This window comes from Manis javanica, chromosome 17 (genome assembly GCF_040802235.1).
Source record: "Manis javanica isolate MJ-LG chromosome 17, MJ_LKY, whole genome shotgun sequence".
Taxonomy (NCBI): Eukaryota; Metazoa; Chordata; class Mammalia; order Pholidota; family Manidae; genus Manis; species Manis javanica.
In genome coordinates, this window is record NC_133172.1 from 50,874,511 (window position 1) to 50,896,839 (window position 22,329).

Sequence of the window (22,329 nt, forward strand, 5' to 3'; positions counted from 1 at the left end):
TGTCCTTGGCTGACAGGCCTGCCCTGGTGGAGTCCTCCTGGGCCTCTCCAGCCCACCGCCTCCTGCTGCTGCTTGTTAGGCAGTTGCAAGGGTGGGATTCTGGGGACGGGCCCAGTGCCACCTGGGAGTGGGTGGTTGTCTTGCCAACAGGCTCAGGGCATTGACCCACTCACGGCCTGGGAAATGACCAGACAGTGTGGGGAAGGTGAGAGGTCAGGCCCCTGCTGCTGGCTCTGGGTCCCTGTTTGCTCCAAGCTGGACTGCCTGAGAACGGAGAGAGAACTTAACAAAAACTTGGTGAGAAAAGGACCTGCCACGTGCAGTTAGAGATGTCAGGAGATATGGGCTGTGAACGGAAGTTTGGGTTGGGATACAACCTTTATAAGCAGGTGTTTCCTAACAACTGAGAAGTAGTTTATTCTGGATTTGTTTGTGTGCATCTTGGAGCATGAACTCGGAATGCAAAAGTGAGCTTGGAACTTGGAAGTAAGCTTCTGTGTGGGTCTCCAAGAGAAGACCCTAAGAGTTGCCTAGACCAGCTTGGTGGGAGAGGCTGTGGCTCTCTGTTCACTTTGTTGCCTTCTGCCCTTCACTCCATCATGTGCCATGTGTGTGCCCATTTTCCTTCTAAAATGGCTCTCAAATGACAGATCAAAGAATTCCTGGTGGCACAAGAGATTGCCGTTTACTACCATGGGATCAAGTGTAGAGAGCGGTGTTGGCACATCTTCATCATATCAGGTATTTGTAAGCAGGAGCCCCCAGTTTGATGTGTATTTGGATTCAGACTCAGGCAGCCCCTATCACCCAGGAGCCCGTGGACATGAGGACAAAAGACATTTGACATCTCAACTCCTTTTGAGTTGTGTGACCCTCTCCTCGGGCTCAGAGATGGGAAACCCCAGCCGTTTGGAAAAGAACCTTCACATCCAAGTTAAATTTTATGTTTACAAGTCAGTGCTGCACTACGAGGACATCCATTTCCTGGGAACGAAATGGGAATTTGGGGGCAAGGCTCTCGTAATTCCTGCACTGACTTCATCGTTTACGGAAGCTCCAGAATCCCTCAGGGGAACACTGCTTTGCCCTCCATGGTTGTTTCTCCTGTTATCTTTTATTCAGTCAGTTTTTGTTGAAACTTTAATAAATGGAATTCTTTTGCTCATAGTGACCCAAGACAGTAGTTCCTGGCTCTTGCACAAGCTTCCTGCTCCTCAGTCCCAAGTCGAATCCTTGCTCCCAGAGTAACCCGGTCCAGTTTTTGGCGTTTGGGGGGCCTCACAGAGAGGATGGGGAGAAGGAAGGTGGGCGGGCTCATTCTTTTCTTTTACATCTAACACGTCAGATGCTCCTTCTCCCAAGAGTTGCAGCCTCTAGAAAACATGGCTGTGGTGCATTCCATCCTCCTCTGCAAGGAGCCTTCTGCCAGCGGGGGCAAACTGTATAAACCATGAAAAAATCAGCTCAAATTTATTTCAAGAAAAGTAGCTTTTAATTGTCAGTCATTGTAATGTCTTTAACGTTTTGTTCACTGGTGCTTCAAACTCCTTCTGGTTGTGGGGAAAGTTCGAACTTCCTATTGCTGGTGGGGATATTCTTTTGGTCCAAAGCTTTGCACTTGAGTGTGTCCAGTTGCCCATTTGGGCGAAAGGAAGGATTGTTTTCTGTTGGTGACTCTGAAGGCCCTCACATTCTTATCTGCAAGTTGGCCCCAAAATAAGACTTATTATTAATAAATCTTATTAGTAGTTGAGCCAGTTTCCATGTTTGAGAGCCTGAGCCTCTCCCCCACAATGATTTTTCTACAACATTCCGTTGGTGCATTTGTGTTTCCTCTTCCAGTAAGGTGCAAACATGCTTCTAGAATTTTCATACATTTTCAGTGAACAAAGGATATGCGCATGTGCACATGAGCCTCAGAGAGTGTCATCTGACAGGAAGTGCTGGAAGGCCACTCTGGCATTTTTAATACTGGCCAAAGTGCAAGGGAGTCTAACTGCTCTGCCTTCCCAGTGTCTCGCATTGTAATCTGGACAGGAAAGGTACCCAGGCAGGATCAGAAACAGTTATCAAGGAGTGGGTGTGGAATGGGCCGAGTGCAGGTCAGAAAGGGGCAGCGCGAAGCACTTGCAAGGCATTTATTGTGTCCTCCCTAGGGACTGGGGGAGGGGGCAGGAGCGAGGAGAAAGAGGGAAGGACAGGTAATAACATGAGCACGTGAAACACATGACCTGCATTTCCTCCACCAGAAGGATGCTGGGGAATAAGGACTCGGGTTCTAGTTCTGTCTCTCCCATTAACTAGCCCGCCCACCTTCCTTCTCCCCATCCTCTCTGTGAGGCCCCCCAAACGCCAAAAACTGGACCGGGTTACTCTGGGAGCAAGGATTCGACTTGGGACTGAGGAGCAGGAAGCTTGTGCAAGAGCCTTGGGTCAGTCACTTAAGCTTCTTGGACTTGTTTCCCCTGTTTTATGAAAAATTCCCTCTTCCCCTAAAATGGGTCATGTGAAATAAAGGAGACTCATTTTTCTACACCAGGAGCCTATCAGTTCCCAGCTGGTTAGTAAAAAGAACCCAGAGCTTTTATTATATTCTCTAAGAGGCACAAAAAGGTGAATTTGGTCCTTGGGTAATCTTCAAGTCTCCTCCTAGACCCCCAAGTCTGGTAACTGTTTCTATGACCTCTCCCGTTCTTGCACCCTGAACTTTATAGTCCTGTGTGCCTGCTTCCTGCCGGCTCTTGGGCTTCCTTGTTCTGCAATCAGAATACTGTTCTACAGAAACACAACAGAGAGTGTAGTTCTGACCACCTGATGTAACAAGCCAAACGACCTTGAGATGTTGACAAGGAACTAGTCTGGAGAAACTTACCTTCCTCTCATTTTTTTAATTCAGGGGAAAACCTAGTTTTAGGTTCTCCTAATACTGTAGTTCTAAATACAAAAACTTGGCTTGTCATTCCTATGAAAAAGCCATTCTTAGGAAAAAGACAGCAGCTTTGGCTGTGTGTTACTGACCTAGGATTCTATGTAAGTCGGGTGACCATAAAGGCTGTCACCCAAGGCGGGAGTTGGCTAACCCTTTTGGTAAAGGGGCGGATAGTAATATTTGAGGCTCCGCAGACCATAATCTCAGTTGCAGTTGTTCAACTCTGGTGTTTTGAAAGCAGCCATAGACAATGCACTGACTCATGGGCGTGGCTGTGTTCCATTCACACTTGACTTATAAAAACAGGCAGCAGGTTGAAGTTGGTCTGTAGGCCATAGTTGCCAATCCCTGATCTAAATAAAAGCAGGGCACTTCAGAGAGGGAAAGGAGGGACCTTTAGATATGGTGGCAGGAAAACTGGTGTTCCACTGGGAGGGTCCGGTCCATCGCATCATTATCAGCCCCGGGAAAAGCCACAGGGGAAGGGGGTGTCTGGGGGACGTGGGAGCGACGGTCAGCTTGCTGCTGGAGAAGGGCGCGGGGGTAAACGAAGCCCCCCTCTAAGGACCCCAGCGCCAGGCTGCACAGGACAGGGCGGGCTCCTGGTGGCCGAGGGCTTCGAGTGGCTTACCCCAGGCGTGTCCCTCTCCTCTGCCCCCACAGCACCTGCAGCAGCACGAGAGTGGCGTGGAGGGTGAGGGCTGCTACTACCACTGCGCCCTGTGCAGCTACTCCACCAAGGCCAAGCTGAACCTCATCCAGCACGTGCGCTCCATGAAGCACCAGCGCAGCGAGAGCCTGCGCAAGCTGCAGCGGCTGCAGAAGGGCCTTCCCGAGGAGGACGAGGACCTGGGGCAGATCTTCACCATCCGCAGGTGCCCCTCCGCCGACCCGGGTGAGTGTCTCATGGGCCTGGAGGTTGACCTCAGGGCTTCAGAGGTGCAGCCGGTCCTCATGTCTGCTGCTGGCCTTGCAGGTCACCCCTTTCCATACCTTTCCTCCTCCTCTTGAGGACGCCCCTTCCTACCTCTTGGTAAAACCACCCCATCTCCTGTTTTTTCAGCTTTCCAGTCCCTTTCTCTCAACTTGGAAGCACAGGACAGTCACTTGCCTCTTTAGGAACGATAAAGCCAAAGCTCCCCCTTAGTCCTGTGTCCTGCCCCCCTCTCTACAACACAATCTCAGGGTGCTCAGAAGAACAGTCTGGACTGGTCATCTCCAATCTGCGCCCCAGCGTCCGATAGCCTCTCCTCCTGTCATCAAACTGGCCTCACAGGCCACGTTGATCTTGGATCCACCCCACCCAGAGGCCTTATTCTTCCTGTGCTCTCTGAAATTGTTGCCCGGTCCCCTCTGAAGCTCCCTTTCCTGGGCCTCTGGGAGGAGGACAGGGGGGCACGGGCTTTGCCTGTGTCTTCCTGCCTCTCTAGCCAGTCCTCCCTGCCTGGCTCTGGCTCGCCATCCCAGCCTGCCCCGTATGCCGGCGTCCCCTGGGTGTGAAGCCCTGCCCTGAGCTCCCAGCCTCCCCAAGCTTGATCCCCCCCCACCCCCCCAGCTCTCCCAAATGTGCTTCAGACAGCTCCCTGGAAGTGCCATTGGTGCTGCTGCCTATCGCCGAGCTCACCACCGCCCCTCCAGACTTCTCCGTCCTGATTGCACGTTATTGAGTGACCTGGTCAAGCAGGAGACCAGGGACCATTCCTCATCTATGCGTCACCTGCCGAGCCCTCAGCCACTGAGCCCTGTGGGATATTCAATCTAAATGTTATCAAATTTCGCATTTTTACAGTTTTTAAAGGCAACAAGTTGTATCAACCTGTGAAAAATGGCATGACCTTTCCCCATCTCATCCCCCAGAACAATGGCTTTGAACTTTTAGTTGTTTCTCTCGTTACTAATTTCCATGTGTCTTATTGTTTCTACTAACAGTTTTTTATTTTATTTTATTTTATTTTTTTTTAGTTTTAGATATTATCTATTGGCTTTCTTCTCTGGAAGGTGAGATTTCACCAGTTTGTCATTCTGCAAAGCCACGTACCTGTACCCACTCACATACACCCCATCCACAAACTCAGAGACAGGCAGACACACACACACACATGCACTCACGCACCCTGTGCCCTCCCCAACCTCTGCCCCTGCTGCCTGCCGATCCCCTTGCACATTCAGTCTTCCCCTCCCTCAACCCTCCATTATGATTAAATAATAATTGGGGGTTCTATTAATATTCAGTGTTTTCATTATTCTAACTCTATAAATATTAATCACAGCTGAGCCATGTAGAGTTTTATAATTTCATTTACCTTCTTGTACAACTTTTATTTTCCCTGGTTTTCTAGGTACCTATGATTAATTCACGGCCACCCTCTGCCAGAGTAGACATTTCCTAATCTCCGAAGGCCCTGCTACATCAGTTTTCCTGTCACTTCATTTCCTCCTGGAGGAAACCCCTCTGTCCACCTTTTACCCTGCGGACTGCCTGGCTGCTCCTCTGCTCTCTTTCCCCGTATGAACAAAACCGGGCTCTCGAAAGGCAGGATGTCCCCACATCTGCATACCCATCCTCCCCACGGGAGCGTGGCGGTGGGGGGCCACTCCACCCGGCAGGTAGCGTGGTCATTTCTTCAGGGTCCAGGGTAATTTTTGTCATCTCTGGGTCGCAGCAAGACTGTCCCTTCCCATGTGGTTTCAGATGCCTCTTTAGTTAAATGCAAAGGGCTTCATCTCCAGGCCCCTCTGTTTGGGGGTGCGCACAGGAGTGAGGGCCTCGGCCCGGCTCCCACATGGTCAGTGGGGCCTGAAGACTTTGTCAGGCAGTCTGGCTGTAGGGGTCCCCACTCCCCATGCTCCTGCGATCCCCAGCACCCTGCTCTTGAATCGCTTTACCGGAATCTTACTTCCTCTACCGATATACGCAGACCCGTTTGTTTCAGGGCTGGGTTTTTGTGTTGTTGTTGCTTTTTTTTGCCACCTCTGTATATACATCATTGTTTTAATCTTCCATTAAAAGCTGGTCCCTTTTGCCCCTCAATTCTTTCTTTCAACTCTACTCAGAATTCCCTTTTTATTAATGAGGTGCCCCAAACTAAATAGTGTACAGCTGCCATTTCACCCGGAGTCTATGGACTGGAACAAACAGTTCCCTGTTTTATAATGTAATACTTCTATTTATGCAGTCCACTCTGGAATTGCTTTCTTACACCATTGCCTTCTGGGTTTCTCTCATTTAATGCGTATTAGGATTTTTTTCTTTCCCCCTGAAGTGTATGAGCAACTCTAGTCTAGAGGATAGACTTCCTTTCTGTATTTCAAAATCCTTTTGTATTGTCTTTGGCCTGGAGTCATGATTTTGCTCCCCACCCTCCTCCCTCCCCAACCCTACACCCCGCCTCCCACTCAGTCACTCTGAGTTTATGCTCTTTACTAGTGACAAAAGGGGCAAATGATTAGGTAAGATTCATATGGCATTAGCAGTTAACTTGGTGCTGTTTGAGAACTCCCTGGGAGGAAACCCACCTGAGAATACATCTGCCTCCTGTGGGGATGGGCTCTTCCAAACTTCTTGAAAGAGTATCTACAAGAAAAAGGACTTTGTGGGCCTGGTAGAATAAAGACATTGAAAATCATCAACTTCAGACTTTATATTTCCAATTTTCTTTTATCTAATGTAAGGATTGGGGCACTGATCTTCAGCTGGAAACATCACCCATGCAGCGTCAGGAGCCCCAGGGAGACCAAGCACCTCAAGCGCCCGGCCTTTGCTCACTGTCAGCTGCATGCAGATGGTCGTGCCCCCTGGGGGGCTTGGCACTGTGTTTTGTCAGCATCTAGGGCAGCGATGGTGTTCTTTTCCTTCTCTTCCTTTCCCTCCTTTACTTTCCTCCTCTGTTGTGCACATACCAGAAAATTGTACACAAAAGCCATTGGAAATGATGTCCTTTCCTTCTCGGAGCTCAGGACCTCATACCCCTGTTTTATACCACCTTCCACAGGTGTCAAAACTTTCCCTTGTGGAGGCTGGCGAAGTGACCTCTAGAATAGTTCTTTCTCCTGGGGATGGCGAAAGTATCATCACTTTAAATGCTACTTGTTAACATGAGCCAGCGTATTTTGCAGGCAGATGAGTTCACCACGTAGCCTTCCAGCTCACGAGCAGGTGTGAAGGAGGAACTCTGAAGGTGTCCTCTGCCCTTCGCAACTTTGTGACGATGGCCAGGATTTACACCTGCCACCTTGACAGGTCTCACGGCCGGATATAGAACGTCTAGGTCCTGATCTGCACCAAAAGGCTAAAAGTCCTGGCTGCCGGCGATGTGCTAATAATCGGGCCACCATCCCCTGTGTGTCCTGCTCGTGGTCAAGCTTTACCCCGATGTCAGTGGGCAGGTCAAGTCATGTATCGTGTGTGGTGTTCTTTGTGGTTAGGCTTGCCACTCCTGCTTGCACAGTAGGCACACACATACATATATACCCATAAACACACACACACACACACACACATGGTAGGCCTTCCCATTCAAAAAAATGGGTTGCTTGGAAATATACAGCTCAGAGAAAAGAAAATAATCAGATGACGTTTCCCCTACCCCAGCGTTTTTTTGTGTGTGGCCTGGTCTTTGGATTATTAGCTTGAGTGTGTTTTCCACACGACCCAGCCATCTCTTGGCTCTGTTGGGATCTGGTCTTTTCCTTTCACCCCCACACACAGGTAGAGGGAGGGCAGCCCACTGTGGCTGCCGCACTGGGGTATAGCTCTCCGTTGCCAGCCTTAGGCTTTTCCTTCTCCCGAGCTGACCAGAAGCTCTTAAAAGATGGAAAGCTTTCAGAGGTGGGTCATGTGTAGGATCAGCTTCCCTGTTTGCTTATTAAAAAGCCATTTTTGGCTCCTGGGTGAAACTGTGTAGTTATCAGTGCCCAGGGCTTCGGGAAGACAAGAGGCCCTTTGTGTTTCTGCTGTTGGCCTGCCTGCTTCTCTTCCTCCTGTCTTCTCTCTTGCCCTTGCTTAACTGCTTCTTTCTTTCATGCAGACATAGAGCTCCAAACTTTGCACAGGTGTTCTTATTGAGTGCCTACTATATGTCAAACTTTTTATGAGTTGGGGGACACAGCTCCTGATGTAGATACACTGGTTGATAGACCAGCCCTGGCCTTCTAGGCAGTCGGACGGTGACTCGGTTTATACAGGGCACAGTCATTCGGAGTGTAAGATGATAGTATTTGGCTCAGAGTGGAGACAGCATCCCCCTTTACTGACACATCTTTGGTGCTCAAGGTAGTGCCTTCCTGGGGTCAGGGAGGTGGAAGCTGCTTGCCAGGTGATAATGTGGTTTGGGTGACAACCTGTAATGAAACAGTCACCGGCTTTTCATCATTTGACATCATTTTTTTTAACCAAGCTTCAGAGAATTCTGCTTAACTCCTACAGCTTAAGAGAATGAGAAGATGTAATGTTTTCAACTTTCTCATTTGGTTTTGTTTTTAGTTTTCAGAATTGGCATAAAGCTGCCTTCTAAATCTGAAGTGCATCTTGTGTGTGTGTGTGTGTGTGTGTGTGTGTGTGTGTGTGTGTGTGTGTGTGTGTGTGTAAATAGCTAAATTATATGCAATTTCAGTGTAATTTTCCTCATAGCTCTAAAATATATTGCGGCTAGTTCTTTTAATTCTGAAGCATTGTTTGTGTAAAACCAAACAGCTATATTCTTTCTTTTCTCCTTTTTAGTGTATGTGTTGTCAGCAGGGCTTGGGGAAAGCACAGGGATAGTGTATTTCTAACCAGAGAGGTTAAATATAAAAGCACATCAAGACTGGGGGGGACTGAAATTTTAAGCACTTATAAAAGAATGGAGAAAATATGACTTCATCTGTTTCACATACATTCCTTGATAAGGACCATTTAAGGGCGTGTCACCTTCGGTGTGCTTTCTTAGAAAGATGTTTTACAATGCAAGGATAAAGAGAGACGTGCATTGACGTGAAACAATGTAATATTGTTAAATGAAAAATGCAGTTTACAGAGTAACATTTAGTTTTAGTCTATTCTTTAAAAAGCGTTTTTCTTAGAGCTTTTTTAAAAAAAGTAACCTTTCTAATAAGCCAAGTTTGTAATTGGCGTTTCTGACGTTTCATTGGTGGGATCTATTTATGTGGAATCTACGAGAGTGTCACACTCTTTCCAAGAGCTCAGATATTAGTAGTGGTTGTAGATAGAGATGTAGCAAAATTACAAACAATATACCAAGGAGTAGATCTTGGTTGCCTTTATTCATGGAGAGAGTTTCCTGTGTTATCAGTAGAGAGCATTCATAGTTTGATTACTGTCTGATTCTCTTGCGTTTTGCATCTACGTGAGGAGGACAGGAGTGGTTCTTAGGGTATATACTGTCTTGTTTTTCTGTTGAAACAGAGTTCCTGATTTGCCTTAATTAGTCCTCTAACAATCTACAAAGGTCAGCACCAATTGCCTGCTCATTTACATTTGTAATTGTGATGGCTTCTGATTACATATTCCTTGTCTTAGTCCTTCCCTAAGTCTGTGCTGGCAAGCCCTCTCCTCCCCCTCCCCCCACGCCCCAGACACACACCCGTGCCTGGGCACCAGATCCAGGTCGAAGCCAAGGACCTGACTCTTCATACAAGAAACCTTTGTAGTGACGGTACAGCCTTCCCTGGGACTTGAGCATCTGTTACGGAAAGGCGTCTTGGGGAGGCTGTCGCTTCTAAGGGATATAATGAAGGCAGAGTCAGGGAAATTACGTCAATAACAGGCAAGAAATCTGAGAGCCGTTATCTAGAAGCCTTCTTGAACCAGGTAATTAAGGGCAATTAAACTTTCTGCTGCTCTCTCTGCAGAATATGCTAATGATCTGGTCTTTTGGAAGATGGACACATGCCCTGCTGTCTCACACTCCTGGTCTGGAAGGGTCCCTCCGGAGAGGATATGGCATCACCAAGAGCTCGTAGGCAGTGGGTCCTGAGTCTGTTGCCTCCCACCTACTCCGCTTCCTGTCTGTCTCCTCCAGGACAGACAAGTATCCACACCAAGTCGTGGCACTTTTTAGAAATTGTCTGAGACCCAGATGCCTTAGCCTGAGTTGCAAATGATTTGTATTCATTCACCTTTTCATATCCTCCACCTGCCATTCACTAGTTGCTTTATTTTTACAGAATAATCAAAGCCACCAGGGTTTTTCATTTTATTTCAGTATATAAAACTGGAACATACATCGCCTGATACATTGGGTTGTACATACGGCTGTCCTCTGCCAGACCAGTTAGCCTCGTTCTCGGTTGGGCCTCTGGGTTGTCTTCCACACTCTGCCTTGAGTAGGTGGTAGGGTGCCTTCGCAGCCACCTGGAGTGGGCCACTGCCTCCTGCGGAGGGGTGCCAAGTGACACAGCCACAAAAAAGAAGAAAAGAAACAGGCACCTGGTGGTGTAGTTACTGGAATGAAAAGAGACTGACTGTGTGTTGGGAGTGAGTGTTGGGGGTCTCCTGTTTGAGGGTATGAGCTTTCCAGGGAGCTCAGAAACTCAGTAATCCCCAAGGGAGACACAGAATGTCATGCCACACCAGAGTTATTATTCAGTGAAACCTTTATGCCAAGTTACCTTTGAAAGGGGTATTCAAGGAACTGGAAAGTTTGAAACTTGATCCTCAAGAGAATATGGATCACTAGCCGGAGTGGGTGTTTCTGCTGGGTGGCGGCTTGGAGTTCTGTGCCCAGGTTTTATTAGGAGGGAGAGGCCTTGTGATGATGCCACAGCGGTCACCAGCTAGTGCCCCCTGTCCTGGGTACAGATCCCTCGTCCCAGCCTCTTTACATAGCCCCTCTTTTGTTGCCCAAATGTGTTTTTATGAGAAATAATGATTTGTACTTGTTTGCCTTTAGGAATATGCAAAGAATCCATTTCTTGGGCTACTTACGTTCTATATTAAACTGGCTTCTGCCCATGGTAGGGGGCCAGGGAGGAAAATAGAACATACATCTCTTTACTTACAGAAATAGCTCAAAGGCTGCTTCTCAGACTTACAGATGTTAAGGAACCCCACTTCAAACTGTGACCCAATTATGAGAATTACAGTCCTACATGAATTTTTTTAAACATCGACTAGCAGGTGGAAAGTTCTGTGGCCTTCCAAATAAGTATAGCATTATCTAAAGTTCCCTGGCTCTTGGGGTTCCAGACCCCTGGAGAACAACAAGGAAGCTTCTCCAGATTCTTTGCCTACCTGTCCAGAACATGAGCCCCCTGTGTCTGTTTAACTTAAAGTCAGCTAAAAATTTTAAATTCAGTTTCTCTGTCATTCTAGCCAAATTTCAAATTATTAATAGTGGCATGTGGCTCCTGGCTACCTCGCTGGACAGGACAAATTTATAGAATGGTTCGGAAAATACTGCTGGCTGGCACGGGGTTCCTTGCTGGGAGCCCTGAGATTCCTGGCAGGCCCAGGCTGGGTCTGGGCTGCTTTCTCCAGCACGGTGTTTGGCTTCCATTCTAAAGAATAAGGTGCCTATGCTGTCGCCTGCTTTCTGTCCCCCTGAATAGGGTGTATTCTCTATTGCCTCCCCATCTCTCTCCTTTCTTTTCTAAAACATTTATTCCATTAGCAGTTTTGAGGGCATTTGAAAGGACTTTGTAAGGATGAATCTTTCAGAGTGGATGTTAAAGGCTTTTTATAGTGTCATACCTCAAGACTGTCTTGAGACCTTTTGTGTATATGTTAGTAAAAGTTGCTATTTGTTGCCTTTAAAGGGTCCTGGACCTCTAATTAGAATATTTAAAATTGAACAGTATGTGATTTTTTTTTTTCTTGGAACAGGCCTGTCTGTTCTCTTAACTCAAAATTGTGTCCAAAACTGTCATCTTCTTATGAAGTCAAAAAGGAAACTGTGTGCCTTCCTCTGTCCGGTGTCACGGGTTTGAAAGTCTGTGCTCAGGGCCGAGTTCCCTTCTGGACTGCCTTAGTTTGCTTAGGGCCACCAGACAAAATGCCATAGACGGAGCAGCTTAACTAGCAAAATTTGTTTTCTCACTGGTTCTGGAGGCTGGAAGTCCCAAGATCTAGGTGCTGGCCGGTCCCGTTTCTCCTGAGGCCTCCCTCCTGGGCTCATAGATGGCTGCTTTCTCCTGTTCTCACTGGGCTGGTCAGAGTGGATTAGCGCCCACCCTCAGGGCTTCCTTTTAACTTAATCACCTCTTTAAAGGCCTGTCTCCAAACACACTTGCATCTGAGGAAATGGGGATTAGGGCTTCCGCGAAGGCTCTCTGGGGGACGTAATTCAGTCCACAACATGGGCTTCCCGACACGACATGTAAGGCCAGTTTCTTGATTCTTTTCCATGGTCCTTTTGGATGTGGGGGCTGAAGGCAGGTGGGGGACCCCTGGACGTGGCCTGCCTACACTGTTGCCAGGAAACGCTTTCTTTCCCACTCCTTTCTTCAAAGCCTGGCCCTCCCCAGCGTCCCTCCTGGGCTTCCCGCTCTCAGTCCTCAAGGAGGGCCTTGGCTTTGAAGAAAGAAGCGGACTACCTGGAAGGGGACTCCAAAGGAAGGCAGAGTGTCCAGGGAAACGTGTTAGGACAGGAATGGGGTCAGAGCGCTGCTCCACTGAGTCCCCTTAACCTGGAATTTTTCTCGCCTGTCCGGACGCAGCCTCCACTCAGACCTCCTACTGGGAAACCCGGGGGATCGGCACACACCCCATTCTTGTGCCTGGGGACCTGGACTGCTGGGACAGCAGTGCAGCTACACAGCCCCCCCTTGCTGAGGGTGTGCCAGCTGGCTGCAGTGTGTGAGGGTTCGTAGAAACCGTGTCGCCTTTCTTTTGCCCACCGGTGCTTTCAGGGACATGCAGGGCTCACTGGATTTGTGGGTGGCGCTTGGTAGCCCTCGTGTTTTTGCTCTGGTTGGGGTGAGTGCCCCCAGAGCGTCGGCAGGCACATTCCGTGACCTGTTAGGGTGTAGAATTCTCTGGTGGAAATGGGCTGGGCCTCTGTCCTGGGTTTGGGTTGCTGAATGCCCCTAAAGGACTTGTTACTCCTTGGTTTTACCTCCCCTTGTGTAGAACTCTCCAGACTGGACATTATATGAGGGTCCCAGTGTGGAAGTTTTCACCCTTAGTAAGTTTCATTTAGAGCACACAGTAGGGCAGATACATCCTCATCCCAACCCTGGTCTTGCCCAGATGTGAACCTGGGATGCAGGCTTCAGGGCCGACCTCCGTGAGGGCCTTCCTTTACTGCAGGAGCATCAAGCAGAGGTGCGCTCAGCCTTCACCGCCAGGCGGAGGTGTCTCACGTTTCCAGGTTCCCACCATTCTGGCCCGTGCTCAGTGGGACTAGTGGCTGCCATCCAGGGCAGATAGAGGACATTGCCTCCCCTGCAGGAAGTTCTCTCGGCCAGGGCTACCCAACACAGCAGCAAAACTGGGACTCGGAGTAGAGCTCAGGGCAGCTCTCTTCTCCCTCTGTCACCAACTTGCTGTGTGCTGACTAACCCATCCAAGGGGCAAATGGTGCTTTGCCCCAGGGACGGGGTTCTTCATGCCTGAAAGGACTGTGATCCATTGCTGGATTCTCTCAGGATAGAAATGAAGAAACCCAAAAAACTGAGGCGGGGAAAGGGGCTGCGGTTAGCTGTGACCCTGTGTACCTCAGAGCGCAAGCCCTGGTCCCCTCTGAGAAGTGGAAATGGCGTGTGTGGTTTTCCTAACATTCAAAGCCATTTTGTGCTTTTCTGGTATGAGTCAATTCCAGAGGCACGGAGGAACCCCGTAGAGTGGACAGGGAGCGCTCACTGCGTCGGCTCAGGCAGGGGCCTTTACCTGAGTGGTTTGGGGCCCATTGGCAGCACTGGACTTGTGAGACACGTATGTGATGAGGCTGTGGCCTGGCCGCTCACCGTGCAGACTGGTGTCCACCCGGGCATTTTAATGGAAACAACAGGGCTTTTATAGTGGACGTTTGCTGGAATTTGAGCTGATGGGTCTTGAATTGTTAACAAAGCAACATCGAGAGCCTGTATAAGCATAACAATCAGAACAAAATAAAAACGGGGGCCATGATTTTTGAAAAAGGGTCCGAAGATAAGGTACAGGAAGGATGGGCACATACTGAAGAGTGTGGAAGTGAAAAGGTAAAGATAAGGCCTAAGTAGGGAAAAGACAAAATTTGACTTCTTGCTTTGAGAGAAGAACCAGGGCTGGGAAGATGTGACTCATTTGGTCCGGAAGGGAGCTCTTTTAACCCCGCAAACATGGTCGCGTCCCTCGTGTGGCCAGGCGCCACTCTAGGCTCTGGAGATACGCTGGCAGGAAGAGAACACAGTCTGGCCTTTTCTCTCGAGTCGGGACACAGACAGCAAATAAATAAATAGAGCAGGTCAGGTGTGCAAGGTGGCTGTAAAAATAGAGGCAGGCAGGGTGGGTTAAGATGGTGGAGCAACAGTCTCTGTGGAGAGGGGACAGAGGCCAAGTGCAAGGACAGTGAGCGGGAGCAGGCCCGGCAGAGGGCCCAGCACGAGCATAGCCCCTGGGCTGGCTGGAGGAGCAAACAGGTGGGCAGGGTGCTGGCAAGGAGACAGTGTGCTGGGAGAGGGGTTCTAGCTGCCTGATCCTTGGGGTCCTGGCAAGCCATGGGGGGATTTGAATTCTGCACCCATCAAGATGGGAAGTCGCTGGGAAGGTCTGAGCAAGGGCGGTGCTAGTGTGACTTCCAAGTTCAGGTCTCTACGTGTTCAGTGGAGCACAGGTTGTCCCAACGCGTTGAACACGCCCATGCTAGTTCAGATGCCAGTTGTCTCCCTCCCCATCACCCCCCAAGTAAAGGAGGCCCTCCTGGCAGTGTGCAGTCTCTGCAGGATCCTTGTGGGCAAGATGAAAGCCCGGTTCCTCTGCCCCTGAACTGTGGAAGCCACACCCTGGGATCAGAATAGCACTTGGGAGTTCTCTGCTTTAGCCCAGGGGTCAGCAGGGTTTTAAAACAGAAAACAGAAAACAAATCTTTTCCTGATGATTCATTGCCTAAGTGTGAAGCACAGGAAGGTTGTCTGTCCTTCAGACTTGAGGATGTGTCGTCTCTACGACACCATAAACTGGTACCAAACACAAAGAATGAGAACCAGCTGTGGTCGGGGCCCGAGTTCAGGCGCCTAAAGCCTGGGAAGAACCTTTCATCTTCCTGGTCCCGTCCACTTCAACTGCACACTTCTCAGTGTAGGGGATCGAGAGGTGCGTTCCCAGGACAAGAATTCCATTTCACTATTTGCTTTTGTAATTCAAAACAAGCTCAGTGACCTGACGCCTTTGTTCTCCTTGTGTCGCTGGCTCTGCGTGTCCAGAGGTCATTATCTCACGTGGGAAGGGCTTATGGCCCAGCTCTGGTTTGCGTGTCTAGCCAGCCTTTGACTGACAAGCCTGATCTAATTCAGCAGCCATTTTATTCTCCACAGACATGTGCCCAGACCCCAGGCAGATCCGAAGACTTCCTTAGAACACATAAGACCAGGGAGATTTGTGTCGTCTGTCCTGTTTTCTCTGGCCTTTGCTGTAATCGGAGCGTAGACTGGGGTGCGTGTGTTTCCATTGGGTGCGGCGCAGACAGGCAGACTTCTAGTCCCTCTCTAAGGCAGTATTACACGGCTAATTGGGAAGCAGTGATTCTTTTTCCAAGAACTGTTTAGGGGCCCTCCCCCCCTGCTCAGGGTCTGTGTCCCCTCAGGATTGTCAGGCTCATGTTGGCAGACCCCTAGAGGGAAAGATGTTGGTATATATCACAGACACTCAGGAAGAATGTTTTAGCCACACCTGGCTACCGTGTGTGAGGACCAATTTCATTTATTTTTAAAAATCTGTCCATAGGCGGCAGCCTTTTTTGTTTGTTTCCTTGGCCTGGGGTGAAGTGGGGTGGATTTGAAGAGCCGCGGCAAGCTATGGTTCCCATTTGCTTTCTTCCGGATTTGACCAGCCGGTAGATGAAACATTATCTCTAAAGGATATGAAAGGTTTAATCCTTTTAATTTTGTTTTTATTAAAGTTTATCATAACTTTTTTTTTCCCAACATACCCTGGTGGAACAGAGAGAGAAGAGGAGGTAATACACATAGACACAAACCCCGAACATTTGGTTACTAAAGCTCCCTGATGGGTGGCGCCACGGGTAGAGGAAGTGGTTGGACAGCTGCAGACAGCAGGCTGACCAGTGTGGCTGGCATCCTGCTTGCTTCCTGTCCACCTCCAGGGGACATGTGTCTTCGGCGAGTGCATTAAACAGAAAGGCGCCAACTGTTGCCTTATTCCCTCATGGTTCTCAAGTGGACTGGGTCCCTAAGCCATGTCTAGCTAAAGAAGCCTACATTTACAGAGGACAGAATTCGATTCTGCTAGATTCTTGCACCCCTTGTCCTAACAATGCGATATTTGACCCTGGCTATGCTGAAGACTTGCTGTAGGCCGAAACCTCTGAGGTTGTCTGCCTGTGTTTTATGAAATAGCCAAGTTGGGATAAAAATAGTGTTTGGTGTTTGGTTAGAGAAACTGTCCTATAAAATTATGGTGAAATGGAGGAGGGAGGATCCTAGACTACCAGGTCTTTCAGCTCATTTTCCCTTTAGGGCGGTAAAAGAAGCTTATTTCAAAATAAACGCAGTTGTCTAGAATCTGTGTGGACTGGGGTCTCCTCCGGCTCGGCGCAGTCTGGTCTCCCCTCCATGGCTGGAGAACTCTGCAGAGGCCTGGCGGTTTGGGGTTCTCGGGCCGAGCCGGGTGGGATGTCTCCTCACATCCTCCTGAGAAGGATGACACTGGTCTCTCCTTTCTGTTCTCACAAAGCCTGGAAACTTGGCTTGTGCACTTTAGCCATTTCTTTCTGAGCTCTAGGATTAAAGCTCTGTCATCTCATTAAGCCTGACGTAAGCAGGTAGTTCACTTAGGCCTGTTATATTCCAGTCTTGAGGTTCTGGCTCTGTCCGTACTTGGCCATTTTTCTGAGGGAAATGGTCTGTTCATCAAAGGAGAAGCAGCTTTTCTAGTGGCAGCTGTGACTCCAATTCCTAGAATGGAGCAGAAACTGTCGTGAGACTGTGACCCAGCTGCCTGTGTGAGTGAACGACCCCCTGGCAGGCTGTGTGGACAGTCACCTGCTCCATCGAGGTCTGCTTGAGGTCTGGGGAAACTCTGGGCTCGGTCTGGTAGTGCTGGCGGCTTCCACAAGAAGCTGTGTTGGGTGAAAAGCTTTCATGCCGGGCTGGGTTGAGACCAGACCAGGTCCCAGAGGCTGCCCCAAGTTGGCGGGCATCTGCCACACCCAGCTGGCTGTGTTCCAGGTGATGGAGTGCCATGGACCCCAGCAGCCTGTGGTTTGGGAATTCTTTCACGGGAGTTACTTGAGCCAGTGAGGGGCAGCTGTCTCGGTCGCTGTCAGCTGGCATTGTGTGAACAGTAGGAATGGGCAAACGCAGGCCTGTATCACTGCCTGCGGGCTTCTCCACGGGAGCCTCTTACCCACCCTTACGCAGACCTGGGTGCCCCTCCCCTGGGCCAGACTTCTGTCTCATGTTGAACTGTATGACCCCCAGAAATTCTGGTTTGTAGATGCAGTCTTGAGCCCATATTGTTTACAGCTGTATAGACGATACAGCTAGAAGGTGGAGAAACAAACAAAAACATTCTTTTCTCAAATAGCATTCAGCTGCAACAGAGACACCCCACGAGTGGCTTAAACGAGTCAGGGGTTTCCTGTTCCCTCACATGAGCAGCCTTGGGAGGAGAGTGGGCAAGTGCAGGAGTGAAGGCCCCGCGGGGTCAGCAGGTACCCAGCTTTCTTCCGTCTTCCCACACAGCTGTGCCCACGGTCTCAAGAAGGCTGCTCCATCTGTGCTCCATGCCGGAGGAGGGAAGGGGAAGGCGCATGCGCCACCTGAGCGCGCCTCTTCAAAGCGCTCCCCCCAAAGCCCCACCCAGCTACTTCTTCTTGCATCTCATTGGCTGGAACTTGGTCACATGGCATTCCGTTGGTACAGCAGATGCTGGGAGATGCGGTTTGTAATTGGGGGTATTGTCCGGAATAAAGTGGGTGTTCTTTTCGTAAGGAAGAACAGTTATTAGGAAGGCATTTAGGAGTCTCTGCTACACATCTTTTAAAAGATAAGGAGGGGAGTAAGTAACTGTTTCGATTATATGGTGGAAATCTGGGTAGCCATTAGGCATAATCTTGATTAATATTTAAGGACATGGAGGAAAACTTAGTAGAAAGGGAAGCAAGACACAAAATCATATGTAATTGTCCTAGTTTCCTTTAAAGTATATACGTGTGTAAATATACTGAGATGTTACCACTGATTATGAGCGATTTTTATTTCTTTCATACTTTTTTGTATTTTCAAGATGTTCAACAATAGGCACTTACCACTTTTATGATCAAGGGAGAAAATAGCAAACTTTAAGAAGTAGAGAACTTGGTAATTACTACCTCGGATATGAAATATACTTGATGGAAAAAAATAAAATGAGTAATAAAGGGGAAAATCTATAAGCATGTAGTGATAATGGAATGATGATTAGTAACTGTAGGGCTATGGATTCATCAAGAACAAATCCCATCATGCTAATAAGATAAAATGAAATAATGTATGTGAATTCTTATTGAAAAGGGAAGTGGTACTGTACAGATGCAAGCTTATATTCTCGGGGGCTCTAGATGTACTTCAGAAACAGTCACCATTTTTTCTAAGCATTTTTGTTTTCAGGGTCACCCAGTAACAATTCTTTCCCCCATTCTTGAATTGGAAACACTAGGGCATGTTGAGCTTTGCACCTGTTTGTTAAGCATCTGTTTATTATAAACAGTAGTTTGTGTGAGGGACAGTAAAAAAGTAGAAGAAATGACCCCCCACCATGATCTTTTTTGGGGATAGGATACATACACACACACACACACATGCACACGCACACATGCACAAGATTAACAGGGTTCAAGATGATCCATTGTAATTACCAGCTAGTAGGGCTGGGTGGTAACTATCCTGGGCCCTCCAAAGTGTGAGGGATTCTTGGGTTGAATGACTGGGGAAGCTCCAAGGAGCCGGTGAAGCTGTTCTAGAAGGATGGATGGGTAGAAGCAGGTGGAGGAAGAGGAACTGCAGGGGTGTTGAGGAAGTTCAGGACCATTAGGTGTCGGGTAGGGGCGAGTGGGCAGACCATTCTAGCTAAAGGAAGAGAATCGGGCAAAGACCAGCAGTGGCAGTCCCATTTTCTTCCATCTTTGTATCTAGTTTCCTCCATTTCCCCCTCCAGCACACTAATCTGCCCTTCTGAAAAACAAATAGGTTCACAAGGATGAATGTCAGAGATTTATTAAAAACAAATAACATAAAAACTCCTTTCCTATAATCTCATAATAAAGTTCAGAGCCTAATGAGAAATGTTCACATGTGTTGAACCCTGACTAAAAAAAGAAAGACTAATAAGCAGGAATAATATATTGATTTCTGGGCTATCTGTGTGGAAGAGAGAACTGCAAGTGATGGTGAGAGCTCCGTTTTAACATTTTCATTAGTTAACTTGAAAACAATAAATAGGACATGAAATTTGCATACAATCTAAAATATTTATGCAGTAATGTGTATAATTGCAAATACTTAAAGAATAGAAAAATTATATAATTGAACTAGTGATGTTGGGAATCTTCCTGTATTTCATTTTCAGTTTGTCCCTCTTAAGGTTTTATTTTGATTGAATTTTAGGCTTACAGAAAAGGAATGAATGAGTGAAAAGAATTGTCATATGCCTTTTCCCAGACTCCCCAAATGCCAGCGTACATTTGCTTTGTTGAGCTCTCTCTCTCACACAGTCTTACTCTACATTGTATAGAATACAGAAACACAGATGCACATACTGTGATTTTTAACTAAATTATTCCAGAGTACATTTCAGATATGGTGCCCTTTGATTTCTAAACACCTTTGTGTGTATTTCCTAAGAACAAAGACATCTTACATAACCACTAAAAAATCAGAAAATTAACACTGGTACAGACCTACTAGGTAACCGGTAACCTAGGTCTTACTTAGATTTTGCTAATTTTCCCAATAGTGCCCGATACTATTTTTATGAAAAGAATCAGTTACATGAAAAATATCCCAGGTCACAAGTTGTATTCAGCTGTCCTCTCTAATGTCCTTTAATCTAGAATGGTTCCTTAGCCTCTCCCTTGTCTTTCACAACCTCACAGTACTTCGTAAGTACAGGTAAGTTATTTTTTTTGTAGAATATCCTTCAGCTTGGGTTTGCCTGCTATTTCCTTAGGGTTAGACTCAGGCTGTGCACTTGGGCAGGAATTCCAAAAAAGCAATATTGTGTTCTTCTTAGTGCATCCTGTCAGGAGGGACAGGAAACTGATTTTCCTCCTTATGGAAGATGTCAGCTTTTTTTTGTTTTTGTTTTTTTATTTATTTTATTTATTTATTTTTATTTTTTTTTGAGAGGGCATCTCTCACATTTATTGATCATATGGTTGTTAACAACAATAAAATTCTGTATAGGGGACTCAATGCACAATCATTAATCAACCCCAAGCCTAATCCTCAACAGTCTCCAGTGGAAGATGTCAGCTTTGATCATAGTCATAGTGATGGTTGACAGGTGAAACTCTTGGAAGGTGAAAGATGAGGCAGGATCTGGGCCAGTGGAATGGGGAAGTGATAAGGTTGAGGCACTCGGGGCTGCTCATGTGGTTCCAGCTGGGAGAAGTGGGGGAAAGCATTGTGAGGTGTCTGCCTGGGACCCCTAGGTGGGCGCTGCCAACCTCAGTGGGAGAGAATGGGGCAAGGAAAGTGGTCTCCCCGAAATCACACGTCCCTCCTGCCTTGCCCACATTTCTTAGTGAATATACCATTTAATCTGTACCACAGTCTTCCACATCGTTGCAGTTATCTCCTGTTTATTTATCTCACATTGTCCCAAAAAGATTTGACAGCTTTGTTTGGCTGATTAGTTACTATCTGGGTATTCTTCATCCCTAACATTGTAAACCTCTGGGGAGTGGGGGTCGCGTCTTCTGCTGCCGTCATGCCTGATCCAGGATCTGTCCTGAGGATGAGGGGCTCACCTAACGCTGTATTTCCTTGGGTGCCACTTGCTGGGTTCCTGTGGGTTCCGCGGGGGCTCTGGGCATGCCCAGTCCCACATACGTACTTTGGTGTGTCCTCATTGCTTTTGTCTTTTTCCTGCCTCCACAAACACTCACCACTGTTTGATGATTAGCGAGAGCTAACCAGAAAAACCACCTCAGCAGGTTTGTGCATGACCAGGGGTATTATCAGAGGAGAAAAGTTGCCACCTTGAGAAAAAAGTGCCTGGTCACATACAATGACACTTCTTTGTTTCTACAAAAGATCATACTCTCCCTGGGCCCATGACTTTTCACTTTGGCCAGAAATTTGGCAGGACATGACTCCATGAGCAAAAACAGATGATCCTATCAAACTCAGTGTTGAATGGTTTAAACCGATGTCAGCAATAAATGGAAGAGGAGTTTAACTGCTCATCGGCTCCAGAGGGCACTAGCTCATAGGATTTCAGCGTTGCTCCTGACGGCCTTCAGATGGGGCCATGTTTTGTCTTCTGAGAGCTAGTTTATATGTCTTTCCATCCTCCAGACAGGGGACAGGGGGTAGGGGCTGCATTTAAGAAAAAGTGCTTGTCTTCCCCCTCAGGACAACACAAGGGGCACTTCTCTGTTTGGTGACCGAATCCTAGAAATGTGTGCCTTATCTGGGTCATGCCATTCTGATCACGTAACATGCTACTCTGTCATCATTTGCTTTGCAGAGTAGACTTAAGAGTGACGACAGGTGTCTGGCCCACTTCAAACTGGTGCTGAGGATGCCGACTGGACGGTCTCATGCTGCTAGTGAGACTTGACGCTGGTCCCGCCACATCATTTTTGCTCAGCCTGTAGCTGGGAACTATTCACGTCAGTGAGATGTCCTCTTAATTAGCATTTATGCAGCTCCCCTTCCAAAATCAGAAAAGCAGTACGTGCTTATTATTTTTAAATGAATCAGTGTGTATCTGGGTGGTTGGGAGATTGCACAGCCCCCCGAGGATGAGACTTGCCCCTCCCCAAAGAGAATGACTATTCATATTTTGCAAAATATCCTTCCAGAAAGGTTGTCGTTTAGGAAATCTGGATATTTGTCACTTACTGTGTTATTTCCAGGCCATTTTTTTTTTGACTCCGGGTAAAGCCGAGACTGCCGGGTTGGTGGGTTTGTGCCTGTGTCCACACTGGAGATGGGGGTGTGCAGTTGGGTTCCATGAAAAAATGTCACTCCTGCACGTGAAGTGTGTTCCGAGAGGTGAAGTGGCTTTGAAGATGCTCGGCGATAGAGTGCAAGGGTCC

The 22,329-nt window shown here is 47.9% G+C and overlaps 1 protein-coding gene across 6 annotated transcripts in view; it reads left to right on the forward strand.

Moving 5' to 3' along the window:
- Positions 1-22,329, forward strand: part of ZFHX3 (zinc finger homeobox 3) — a 235,537-nt gene that overhangs the window by 138,426 nt on the left and 74,782 nt on the right. For all 6 annotated transcript variants that reach the window (XR_012126691.1, XM_073226009.1, XM_073226006.1 and 3 more), the window contains one exon: positions 3,593-3,824. Coding sequence is in view for 5 of the 6 variants with exons in the window: in XM_073226009.1 (XP_073082110.1) it covers positions 3,593-3,824 (232 nt within the window). In the remaining variant the exon portion in view is untranslated. The remainder of the gene's footprint in view (positions 1-3,592; positions 3,825-22,329) is intronic.